At 44.0% G+C, this 13,442-nt stretch overlaps 1 protein-coding gene across 1 annotated transcript in view; it reads left to right on the forward strand.

The window, feature by feature from the left end:
• Positions 1-13,442, forward strand: part of DAPK2 (death associated protein kinase 2) — a 170,251-nt gene that overhangs the window by 128,271 nt on the left and 28,538 nt on the right. Inside the window, exon 3 of the mRNA XM_042783290.1 lies at positions 647-785. Within this exon, the coding sequence (XP_042639224.1) occupies positions 647-785 (139 nt within the window). The remainder of the gene's footprint in view (positions 1-646; positions 786-13,442) is intronic.

Here is a 13,442-nt window from a genome sequence, read left to right on the forward strand (position 1 = left end):
ATCTTCTGTGTCTGTGTTAATTGGTTTCCCTTTTCTTTGTTGAAGAGGGTCTGTGCAATCCTTCTGCCTAGTCCGCCATCTTGCCCCGCCTCTGGTTTAATATGTTTTAATTAGAAACCATGCCTATATTCTTGTGGGCCTGTGGAGAGGACATCTTTTATAAAATCAAAGAAAAGTGGCTTTAGGTATCATCTTGCCCAGTCTTCTCATTTTGCAGGTGAGGAAACTAAGGCTTGGAGAGAAGTGAGTTGTGCATGGTCTGTGGCCAGGGCTAGACTAGAACCTCTATCTGCAGTCTCCTGGCCCAATATTTTTTTCCATTTGTTAATCCACAGCACTCATTTCTACTTTCTGCCTCCTTAGTCATATTGGAGCAGGAGCTAACACCAGGATAACCAGGAACTGGACCTAGGATGACCAGGATCCCTTCTGGGGACACCCTGAGGATGATCCCTGACCTGTGATCCAAAGGGAAGAACATAGCAAATAGAATCAAAGTCAATCCCTGGTGCTGCTGAACAAAGCCACTGAGATGGATGAGGGGGATACTGATAAAGTAGCTGAGGAGTTTAGGGGCTATATCACCAGTCTTGCTCACACACATAGGACTGACTGGGCCTGTGCCCTCTGCACTGATGTCTTGCAGAGTGTCTGGAGGAGAGCTGTTCGACTTCCTGGCCCAGAAGGAGTCACTGAGTGAGGAGGAGGCCACCAGCTTCATTAAGCAGATCCTGGATGGAGTGAATTACCTTCACACCAAGAAGATTGCTCACTTTGATCTCAAGGTCAGTGAGTGGGGCCACAGAAAATAATCAGAGTTTAGGAAGAAGGGACCCAGTCTCTCAGGGTATCATTGCTACAAGGGGCCCAGAGCCCACCTGATTCTCTTCCCTCATCTTATAATTGAAGACCTTGAGCTCTGCAGAGAGAAATGATGCCACAGAAAGTGTCCACCTCCTCAGTTTCATGTCACATTATCAAGTTTTCTACACCTAGGGGCTGGCTGCAAGAGGCTTATTAATCAGACCACAGATACCTTATCTCTTTCAGGGAGTGGGTGGGATATAATTTTTAAATAAGCAGACCAGTGAAAGGAAACTTGAAACCAAACACATTTTGCAAGACTGAACTTTTCAGTAAGCAAGAGCTGACTCCTGAGCCAGAGAACCAGAGGCACCTGAGGAGGATTGCTGAAGCTGGCTGGCTCTCCAGACCCAGCACAGCACAGTCTCTGGCATCCCTTGGCCGGAGATGGAAAAACTTGGAGCCCAGCGACCCCTGGCTGTCTTCCCCCACCCCACCCCAAACTGTGGCCATAAAACTACTTCTAGGGGCTGTTGATCATTTGTATTAACTGGCGTTCAAGTAGTCAGTTCCCAAAACCTGTTGGTCATCTACTCAGATAATCAGATGGACCTTTTACTGAGGAGGAGACCCATTCATTTTTCCATTGAGAAATTCCTGTTGCATTTCAAGCACTGTGCTGGGTATATAGGTGGCTGCTGCAGATGCAACATCAACTAGGTCCCCATCTGGGCTTAGTTCTTCTACTCCCGAGAACTTAGTGCAGGAGACAGCAAAGAGACATCAACAGCTGTAAGTGCTATAATAGAGGATAGCACAAGAGGCTGGGACCTTAACAAGAGGGCACCTAAATCAGATTAGGATTATCAGAGAGAACTTCCTGGAAGAGGTGGTGTTTGAGTTGAGTTCTGAATGGGCTGGCAGGAGTTAGCAATGGGGAAGGGCCTTTTAAGGAGAGAGCCCAGCAGTTTACATGGTCATGTAATAGTATGATGCATTCAGAGAAATGCAAGGGCTCATGTGCTTCGTGGCTGGAGAAGAAGCCAGGAGGAGGGCGGGAGACAGACACAGGGCATGGAAACTAAGCCAAAGAGATTGAACTTTACCCTGAGAGATATGGGGTCCAAAAGAGCGGGAAGGTGAGGTGTATAGACATGTGTTTCAGAATGATCCCTCTGGGTTGGAGGATGGATAGAATGGGGACACCCTTGAGGCTGAGAGACCATCTGGATGTTAGTGCAATAATTCAAATAAGATATGCCAAGTCCCAAACTAATTTGAGGAAAGGACAGATTCAAGAGCTATTACAGAGGTCAATATGGGGTTTAGGTGTCCTATTTGGCATGGGAGATGAGGGAGAAGACAGAATCCAGGATGACACCCAAGTTTCTGGCATGGGGGACATGAAGATAGTATGGTGTGCCCAAGGTCTCACAGTGGCTGTGCCAGGGTGCAACCTCAGTTCCTGCACGTGAATCCTAGCCCCAGCTCTTATTCTGCCTCATAGAGTGACCTGCTGTGCAGCCACTCCAGTGGGTCCCATTCCTTCTGACAATTAACTGTGTTTGAATTCCTCCAACAGAAGACATCATTGCAGAGTTGTACTCAGGTGTCACCAGGTAAAAGTTAGGGTCACCTGAGGAGGGTGTGGCCTGGGAGGCCTTTGGACCTCAGGATGGTAACACACCAAACAGGAAATGTCTGCTTGGATTGCACCTGTGTCTCCTTCCTGTAAGCCTAGGGACAATTAACATGTTGTTTTCTTGTGTGTTTGCTGGTTCCAGGAGACCAGTTTCGAAATGGACTCCTTTGTAATTTCTTGAATGGCCCTGGTAACAGTAGGAGTTGTTGCTGGAGTCCCAGGAAGACTATAGCAGGTTGATGCTGCTTTGCTTGTTCCTACAGCAACTCATTGTGGTGGGTGAGCACGGGATTGGAGTTGGTTGAATTGGGGTTTAATCCACATTCTACCATAGGATTCCATGTAACAGGATAAGACTAAACCTCAGTTTTTCAGCCTCAATGCAAATAATAGTAATCATACTTACCTGGCAGGGTGGTTGTAAGAATTAAAGAGAAGCATCAAGTGCTGATACTGAATTGGTGCCTAGTTTTACTTATTGTTATCTCCCTTCCCAGAATAGAAAAAAAGAAAACACAACTCTTGTTACAGTGTTTCGGGTCTCGATAGACTAGGAAAACAAACCCTGCTAAATTGCTCAGCAGAGAGCTGAGCTTGGTTGCTAGGTGGGGCTGCTGATGAGGGCTCATGTCTGGCTTCTATCTCAATATGGACATTTTCCACAATGTGGAGACAGTTTAGATTTCTTCCATAAGCGTACAGGGTAAGGATGCTGCTACCCCACACACACCACCATGTAGCCTTGGGAATACATGAGCTCTTAGCTTTCTGGCTTTCCAACCTGTGGGTCCCTTGGTCCAGGTGTAGCTGGGCAACTTCAAGAAGTAACGAGTAGCTGGAACTCAGAGCAATTGCTTCATGATTGGGTAGATACTTCCTGAAGCCAGAAGGTGGGTATGCATGCCCCCTGGCTGGAACTTCCACTAGCTTGGGGGGAATTATGAAGAAGGTCCAGCCAGGAGCTTCCAGCAGACTTACTGGTTGGCATTGTTTCCCACCATATAAAATTCACATTTTCATTCCTGACTTTCATTCTCCATGACAGGCCTCCACTTTCCTCTCCTGCTTGTAGTCTGTAACTCCTCATCAAGGAAGTCAGGCTAGTGTCCCTGCCCCATGAACACAGTTACCTACACATGGTTGCCACTGGACCACTTACTGTCTGCAGACATTGTAAGCTTCATTCCCTGTTCATATCTTGTAAACTCTTTGCTTTTACTTTGCCATCACTTTCTTTATAATAAATGTCTTATGTCCCTGAGCATGCCTCCAGGTAAGTTCTTTGGTCTCCTCATGCCTACTCAAGAGGAGGTCTTAACTTCCCTGGGAATTCCTTGAATATAACCTCTTTTGCATCATCCAGGTGAAAATGAAAGGGCCTTGGGCATCCATGGATACATTTGGTCTTCACTCAGGCGTTATTTCATCCATTCACTCATTCATTCAACACCAAGTGACTTATTATGTGTTGGACACTGTGCTAGACACAAGCAGCAGAAAGTGACTTATTGTGATCAGTGCTCTCTGCAGTTCTCCATTCTCACCTTCCAGCTTGAAGGAGTTGGCAATTGAGGAGGCTCAGTTCGGCCTGGCTTTTGGAATTTGAATACTCTCTCAGGCTACTATTTGCTGAGCTCCTCCTATGTTGAGGCACTGTGCTGGGATGGGGAGACTGTGTCTCTGCCCACAGATGAGCCCAGCCTTATGTCAGAGAGCAGAGGAATGGACAAATAAATGTGAAATTAGCAGTCTGGATAACACAGATCATGACATGCCCTTGTCTAAAAATCTGTTATGGATCCTTGTTAACCTTATGAAAATGAACCCATTCTCAGAATGGCACTCAGGCTTTCTAGAACTGCTCTAGTCCAATTTCTGGCCTCATCTACCCCTCTCTACTTCAGAACCAGCCCCAGGCAACCAAGCAACTGATAAATATTCTGGTCTCCCTCCTCTCCTGTTCATGTTGTTCCCAGTTCAGGATGTTGCTGCTCTTCTTTTTCTCTGCTCATGGTCTCCTACTTATCCTTTGAGGCCTAGCTGAAATGCATTATGTCCTCTGAGAAGCCTTCCTCATCCCTATCACCTCCTAAAAGCATAGCTAAAAACTAACCTCCCTTTCTGCTTCTGTTGTACTTTGAACAAACTTCTGCAGAGAGCATTTATCATTATAAGTCACTTTCTGCTGCTTGTGTCTAAGCACAGTGTCCCACACATAATAAGTCATTTGGTGTTGAATGAATGAGTGAAAGGATGAAAGAAATGCCTGAGTGAAGACCAAATGTATCCATGGATGACCAAGGCCCTTTCATGTGTCCCTGGAAGATGCAAAAGAGGTTATATTCAGGGAATTACCCAGGAAGGCTAAGACCTTCTCTTGAGTAAGCACAAGGAAACCAAAGAACTTACCTGGAGGCATGCTCAAAGACAGAAGAAATTTATTATAGGGAAAGTGATGGCAAAGTAAAAGCAAAGAGTTTACAAGATACGAGCAGGGAAAGAAACTTAAAAATGTCTGCAGATGGTGAGTGGTCCAGTGGTGACAGGCTGGGCCCAGTTCAAGTGACCCTCCTACTTTACAGGGATATTTATGCCTGGGTTTGAGGAGCTGGGAATGGGGGCTTCGTGTCTTTTCCCAGACAGGATGGTACCATGCCCAGGCTGAAAGGTCCTTGGGCAGTGTCTTGTGACCACCACCTATGCTATACTTTGATAAGATGCTGCTGTAAGCAGCTTAATGAATTGTAGCTATTCTAAAGAAGGGCTCCACTGGCCTTGAGAAGGGGAAAGGCTGAGGATGGGGTGAGTTTGCAAATTTCTCTCTTGACCAAACAAGATGGAGTCCTGTAACCATTTTGGGGGGATTTAGGGCTGTGCCTCATACAGGTTATAGACAAATTTCAATTCAAGTTCAATGACAGGAACATTTATTGATAGCCTACTGTATGCCATATGGTAGAGTGACAAGCATCAAATAGATACGGTAGTTGCCTTCCAGGGGCCCCCTATCTTTTGGGAGATGGCCACAATGAGACTCACTGGGGAGGTCCCCTGAGATAGATGATAAGTATGACTCTCGCCGACACTGGTTAACTTCCAAGGAGTAAGCTCTCTACCTCTGCAGTGTGGAGACTAACTCATATGGGCTATAACTTGCACCAAAGAAAGGCCTGTTAAGGTGGTAGGTGGGAGATGGTGAGGCTAGATGATGTTGCCCTGTGTTTACATAGATGGAAAAGACCCTGGGTATGGCTGCCCCTTCAGTACCTCAGTCCACAGGAAGGATCACCAGGAAATGGGGCTCAATGCCACCCAGTAACCTCACCCTGGTACATGATCCTAACACAAATAAAGACCTTGTAAAGGGTGTTTTTGTGTTTATTTTGTATTTGAGAGTTTCCCCTCTGAGCATGGGTGTGTTCTCTTCTCCCCCCACCATCCCTGCCCTAACTTGATCCAACTTGATAATTCAGAAACAGAAGGTATCCTTGGGTCTGACTGGTATTTAAGCAGAAAGAAGTCATGAGAATTGAATGCAGTTGTATACAAGCCAAGAACCCAGAGCTCTGAGGGGGCTTTTTTTTAAATTTTATTTTTCCAATGCAATATGTCCTTTTATTTCTTTTTTCTTTTTTAATTATTATTATTATCTCTATGGTGCTTTAAGTGCAACTTTACAGAGCAGAGTTTGTTTTACATTTAACATTTTGTGTACATTTGGTTTCACTCCCCAATTACCATCCTCAACTCTAACCCACTCTCCTCCCCTCCCTGCCCAGTAACCCCTGCCCCATACCCCTCCTAGTTATGCCCTCCTGTGTGTCTTGCATTTCCTCCGTGCAAATGCTGCCCCTCTGGTGCCCCGTGATCAATTGCTCCAAGGGATGCATCTCCATCGAGTATGTGTGTGCATCACCCTGGATTGAGTGATCTGCGTGTATGTCTTATTTACTATTGGGCTGAGAGCCAGCCCCTGGGAGTGAGTTTTATTCCAGGCCTAAAGTGTATCCCAGGGCCATAGTATTGGGGGTCCGACCAGAGTCCATCCAACCAGTAATTCTGGTCATTATTGTGTTTTTGGATTTTGTTCCATGTTTTTCCTTCCACTCTATTCAGTATCTCCAGTTTTGATCTCTTCCCGAGTGGTTGGCATTGGTAGCCATGTACCAACAAGTTCTTCTGTTCTAGAGGTCCATCATGTCCTAGGGCTGATTGCTTCCAAATGTCCTTAGCTTTTTTTAAAAAGTTTTTTTTTTTTGCACTCCTCTTCACTTCCAATGATAGGAGACCATTTGCTGCATCTTAGATGGCCACTTGAAAGCTTTTAAGACCCCAGTCACTACTCACCAATGTAGGTTGTGGAACAAGATTTTTATGTATTTTATTGTGCCAGTTGAGTCTAGTATCCTCTAGTATTATGGTCCTAAGTTGGTAGATCCATTAGATCTCTCTCCCACAATGTCTGGCTGTCTGTGAGGGATTGCTCTATGTCTGCATTCTGTTGTTTCTGTAAGGATTGTGGGTATTTTGTATTACTGGTATCTGTGCAAGATTAGCCTCAGCTGAATCTATCCTTGGTCTAGAACATAATCCTGTTCACTGACCCCCACCTGATCTTCTCAGATGTTTATGTGTTTATCTATAGCCTGGTGTTTGGTGTTAATGGTAATGCAGTATTGTGGATATACTGCTATTAGCCTCTGTCATCTATATCTTATGTGCACAATTTGGTTTCCTCCCTTTTCCTAATGTTATCATGGTGGTCACAGACTTCTTTCCATGCCATCCCTCCTCTTACCCACATCAGCATGTGGCTCCCAACTAGCCCAAAATTAATCCCTCCCCTTCCCTCCTCACCCCAGTAACCTACAAAGTGAGCTCCTTTCCTTAAGCAAACCCTTCTTTGTCTTTATACAGTAATGGGCTCATACAATATTTGTCCTTCTATGATTGACTTATCTCACTCAGCATAATGTCCTTCAGGCTCATTCACATTGTGAGATGACTCTTGTATTCTTCATTGTTTTTTAATGTAGCACAGTATTCCATTCTGTGAATGTACCATAATTTGGTTATCCATTCATCCATTGATGGGCATTTAGGTTGTTTCCATTTCTTTCCTATAGTGAATTGTGCTGGAATGAACATAGATGTGCATATGTTTGTTTATGTCCTGCCTCTCACCTCTTTGGGATATATTCCTAGTAATCGAATTGCTGGGTTAAATGGTATTTCTATTTTCAGTTTTTTAAGGAAAAATTTTTAAATTTTTTTATTGTGATTTTGGTTAAAGTTTTACGGAGCAAATTGGTTTTCCATTCAACAATTCATACACATTTTGTTTTGCGTTGATGGTAGTTCCCACAATGTGATAGTACTCTTCTCGCTTCCTTCCTGTGTTTACCATTTCCATTCATCCTTTCCTATCCCTTCCTGCCTTCTGAGCTTTATCTCCAGGGAAATGCTGTCCTTTTGATCTAGCATGGTTGATTGTTCTAAGGAGTGTATAATTCTCTGGTGTTACTGTTCAACTCGTAAGCCTGTCTGTTGTTTGATTGAAAGTTGAGCCGTGGGGATGAGTTCAGTTACAGGCCTGAAGGGTGTCTAAGGGCCATAGTTTCAGGAATTCCACCAGTCTCTCTCAGACCAGTAAGCCTGATCTTTTTAATTTTGAGTTTTATTCCCCCCCCACACACACACACTCTATCCAGGACCTTCGATTGTGATCCTTTTCAGAGCGGTTGGTAGTGATAGCCAGGCACGATCTAGTTCTTTTGGTCTCAGGATAATGGAGGCTGTGGGTCATGTGGTCCATTAGTCCTTTGAAGTAATTCTTTCCCTGTGACTTTGATTTTCTTCTCTCTTCTTCTTTGCTTCAGGTAAGGAGAGACCAATAGTTGCACCTTAGATGGCTGGTCCCAAGGTTTTAAGGCCCAAGTCGCTACACACCAAAGTAGGATGTAAAGCATTGTCTTTGTGGATTATGTTATGCCAATTGACCTTGATGTCCCCCGAGACTATGGTCCTGAACCCCCCAAGCCCAACACCTCATTCTGAAGGAGCTTTTTAAAAGCAGCATTAAGAGTAGTGAATTCCTGAGCAAGATAATCCAAAAATCGTAATTCCTCTATGCTCAAAATCATCCTTTGAGCTATTTGTGTGTTCATAGAGTGATGGGGTCTGCTCAGCAAGCTTTCACGGAATGATAGCATTTTAAATGTATATTGTACTTTATGGTATTTAAGTTACTTGTACATCTTTTCTTTCATTTGATCCTAACTGTCACCCACTGAGGTACAAGTATTGTCACTTTTTTTAACACACAAGGCAATTGCAATTCAGAAAGGTTAAGGAACTTGTTCTAGATCACATAAATACATTAATTAATATACATTTTATCCAATAAAAAAGTTTGTAACAACTCATCAAGTGGGCCATTGAGGTCTGGTTTCTGGAACTCGGATATCAGACACATCTTGTATGAGGATTTAAGGACAATGGCTGCTTTGGATCTAATGGATTTTAAGGAAGACTTGATGTGTTCTACCTGTTTACACTGTTTGACCAAGCCAATTGCAATTGAATGTGGACACAGGTTTGCTTTGAATATATCTTAAAAAATTGGAAGGAAACTCCTGGTCAGGGCACCTGCCATCAGTGCAAGGATATTTACAAATCGAGAGATGCAAGGCATAACCTGCAGGTGGGGATGATGGCTGAAATAGCAAAGCCCCTGAGACCTCACTTAATGGACATCAAGAATAGCCTATGTAAGATACATGAAGAAAAATTGAAGTGCTTCTGTCTGGTAGACCAGCTGCCTCTTTCTGAGATTGGCTACTTATCTCTGGAACACCAGTTTCATGTAGTAGTTACCATTGTGGAGACAAGCAAAACCTTTAAGGATGAAGTCTAGGAAATTCTGAATTTTCTACACAAGGCATTAGAGTCTCATAAGAGAGGACTAATCTCAGAAGAGAAAAATGAACAGGTATCAAGGGGTAGTTTACGGAATCACCAGTCCAGAATTAACTTCCCCAAGGCCATTTTGAAAGGATTGAACATGGAGCAAGGATGGTTAGAATGGATGAGAGGATTTTCAATGCATATAACCCTCGATGGGGAAACAGCAAGTCCATACCTCACTGTGTCCCCAGATTTGAAGAGTGTGGTTAATAACGGTGTCAAGCAGGATATGGTGGATCATCAAGAAAGATTTGATTATCCTCTGTTGTAGGAATCCAGAACTTTACCTCTGGAATACATTATTGGGAGGTGATTGTGGGAGAGGATAATGAGTGGGAAATAGGAGTCTGTAAGGCATTTTTGGGTATAAAAAATGCCTCCTTCTCCGATAAGGATTTGTATTTGTTGAAGTGTGTTTGGCATGAACAATCCTATACTTTCTGTAACCCCAATTCTTTAGTATAAGTTCTTTATTTAAAGTTTGCTACAAAAATGTGGGGATTTCACTAGATAGTGACTTGGAGACTATTTTATTTTATGATGCTGTAAGAGACTGCCCTCTGCTTTGTTTGCCAGTTTGCCATCAGGATCCCTGTGTCCTATCTTCTTTCCTAGTCCCCACCCTGTAAATGGGGATCCTATACCATTAACTATCTGCCCAGTAGAAAAAGCTTTAAGAAAAAAAGTTCCTCTTAGTCATCCTAAGAAAAACAAATCCGGATTAGGAGTTACAAAACTACACCAAAGAGTTTATAATTGAATCATAATGCATGTTGAAATAATTTACCAGGCTAAAGACCAAATTAATTGACAGAAAAAAATAATAGTTACTTTCTCTTAAAATCCCAACCACTTAATTTTTAGCTGATCACTGGATTCTATCTACCACTTCTAATAAAGCATTGATGAAAAAAAAAAAAGTGTGTAACATAAAATTTACAAAAAATAAACTATATAACTATAAAACTCTGTTGTAAATTCCATAAAGCCAATTAATTTTCACAGAACCCTTCCTTGGTTTTGCCAAATTCTCCTATCAGTTCATGTGTGGGTGTTGTTCTGACAAGAATATTGGCTGATACTTTTGTTTACATTAACAAATAAGACAAAATGAAACAATGGAAATGTATGTTGGAATTTTACTCATTCACCAATGACATGAGTGACTGCTGAATTAGATAATAGCTTTCAAATACCAGAAGGATATTTCTTCAATATTCTGTGCTTTTCACAAAGTAAAGGCCACAGACATGATACCCATTTAAGTTTAATCTTCATTAATAGCATCTTCTCCATAACTTCCTTAAGTCTAACATCATGAAAACAATATATAAACCCTGATTTATATTGTCTGCTAGCATAGTGCCTAGGGCACTTGACTGCTAACCAGGAGGCTGGTGGTTCAAACCCACCAGCCACTCCTCGGAAGGAAGATGGGGCAATCTACTTCCGTAGTGATACTGCCTCGGAAACCCAAGGAGGGGTTGCTATGAGTCGGGTCCGACTCGACGGCACATAACAACAGCAACAACAGCTAGTTTCCATGGTATAAATATACCCATTATGGTTGATTTCAAGCTACCAACTTGAGGTTCCGCTAACTGTAGAGTTGGGAAGAGATGTGCAGCAGCATACCTTTATATGTTGTTGTTGTTGTTATGTGCCATCAAGTTGGAACCAACTCATAGCGACCTCTCCTTGAGTTTCTGAGGCAGTATCACTACGGAAGTAGATTGCCCCATCTTCCTTCCGAGGAGTAGCTGGTGGGTTTGAACCGCCAGCCTTCTGGTTAGCAGTCAAGTGCCTTAGGCACTATGCTACCAGAGCTCCCACACCTTTATATAGTATTTTCCAAACATGCATATGATTGTATTGTCAATTTCAAGAGCATAGATAATAGTAAAAAAAAAAAAAGTGGTGAGTTTTAAGTATTTATTACCTTTGTTTTTAATATAATTTATTTAAATAATGGGTGTGTTTAACAACTGGCTTACAAAATTTCTTCAAATTTACTAATTAGCTCTCATGAGCCAGTAGACACCAGCTCCAGCATGCCCCTGGTTCTCAGAGACCCTGTAGGTGAAGTATTTTGTAAAGAGGATAGTGCTATACACAGGCTGGTTGTTGTGATGGCAGCAATGGTATAATAATAACGATGGAAGCCAATATTTATTGAATACTTACTATGTGCAGGCTCTGCTCTAAGCGCTTTGCATGTATTTATTCATTTTATCCATAACAACAACCCTATGAGATGGGTTCTATCATTAATATCTATGTTATAGAAAGGGAAAGTTGCCTAGGGCTACATTGTGCCTCCTCCAGTATTAATATTGCCATTTTGCAGATGAGGGACCCAAGGCTTAATGAGGTGAGTAACTCACCAAGATCACACAGCTAGCTTGGGCAGAATTGGGATACAAACCTGTGTATGACTAATGACAGGGCCCTCTTTAGCACTGGTTTCCCAAACTCTGGGTACCAGCTACTTTTGACTTCACTGGAGGTGGTAAGAGGTGGGAGAGGAGAACAGGAGGGCCTTGAATGCCAGACGGAGGCAGAGGTTGGGCGCAGGTCGCACCAGAGGCTTGTGGGGAGAGGCTGCCTGTGGGCTCATCTGCAGTGTCCCAAGAGGAGGGGGAACCACAGCACCCTGGAAACCTGCCCACAGAAGCCTGGCAGTGAGCAGCCTTGCTTTCTCAGGTTGCCCAGCACTAGCTGAATAATCTGGGGCTGTGCTTAACATTTCTAGGGAAGGTTCATAAACAGCTTCCTTGTCCTTCAGCATAGACCTGGCTGCACTCTGCTGAGCTGAACAGCCTCACCCAGTGGCAGGCAGTGTGAGAGAAAGCACTAGGCCAAGGTCACCCGACTTGGGTTCAAGGCGTGACTCTGCTTTTTGCTCTGTGACCTTGGGCAATTTGTCAATGCTAGCATCCCTTAAAAGAGTGAACAAACATAGCTGCCCTTCTCCAAAATTTCTCCAGGCATCACTCTTTATACACATCCCCTCTCTGAGTCCTCAGAACAACCCTATGCCTTGGTAGGTGTCCCATTTTACAGATGAGAAACCAAGGCTCCAAGGGGCCCAGGAACTTTGCACAGGTCTTACCCAGGTTGTGAGTGGCAAAGCTGGGATTTGAACCCAGGCCTGTCTGATTCTACACCCTTGCCTTTTGCACTTTGCTACATAACTCCCACAAGGTTGCCTTCATCTTTCAGGGATTCCCCACATGCCTTGCCCAGCCCATGGGGATCACCCATCAACATGGGTCCTGGCCAGAGGACTAGCTTTTTGTTGGCACTATAGCTGGCATCTCTGGCCAGATCCATGAGGACACACACCTGCCAGGTTAAGTTCAGTGAGTTTTTTTTGGCAAGCAAGGGTCAGTCCCATTTCCTAAGGACACGAGCACCCAGGGCTGGGCAATGGTGGCACCTACAGGAATGCAGTCCCTTCCTCCAGTCATCAGATCCCTCCATTAAGCTGTGCTTTAGAGGTGATGTCAGGTGTGTGGGTAAATTATTTGGGTGAAGTAAATAAAGCTGGAGGAGCATGACAGGAGAAAGAGAGTATGGATAGGATCGTACTACCACAGAGGGCAGTCTGGTTTGAGCCCAGCCGCCTGTGACCAGCAGCCTTGTTCTTCCTTCCTGAGCTGAGACAGGGCACCTGAACCTCTGCACACTCTGTCATGGGACCCAGAGCAGTGGGAATTTGTCCGGCTAGCTTGGGAGGTTGTGCCACCTTAAAATCACAGAGTCTAGAGCTCAAAGGGGCTTTGGTGTCACCCAGTGTCTATGTGACAGTTAGGAGGGGTGCTGAGGCACTGAGGGAGGAAGTAACCTGCTTAAGCTCACATAGCCTTGAACTGGAGTTACCTAATACACAGGCCTGGGCTCTTTTTCATTACCCTGCCCTTTTGGGGGAGGAGGAGAGCAGAGAAACTTAGACAAAACTCCTGGGGAACTGCTGTCTTCCTGGCATCTCAGGCTACCCTTCTAGACCCTTCCTTAGTCCCTTCTCCCT

This window comes from Orycteropus afer, unplaced genomic scaffold (assembly GCF_000298275.1).
Source record: "Orycteropus afer afer isolate SDZICR_OR568_19922 unplaced genomic scaffold, OryAfe1.0 scaffold00015, whole genome shotgun sequence".
NCBI classification, from domain to species: Eukaryota; Metazoa; Chordata; class Mammalia; order Tubulidentata; family Orycteropodidae; genus Orycteropus; species Orycteropus afer.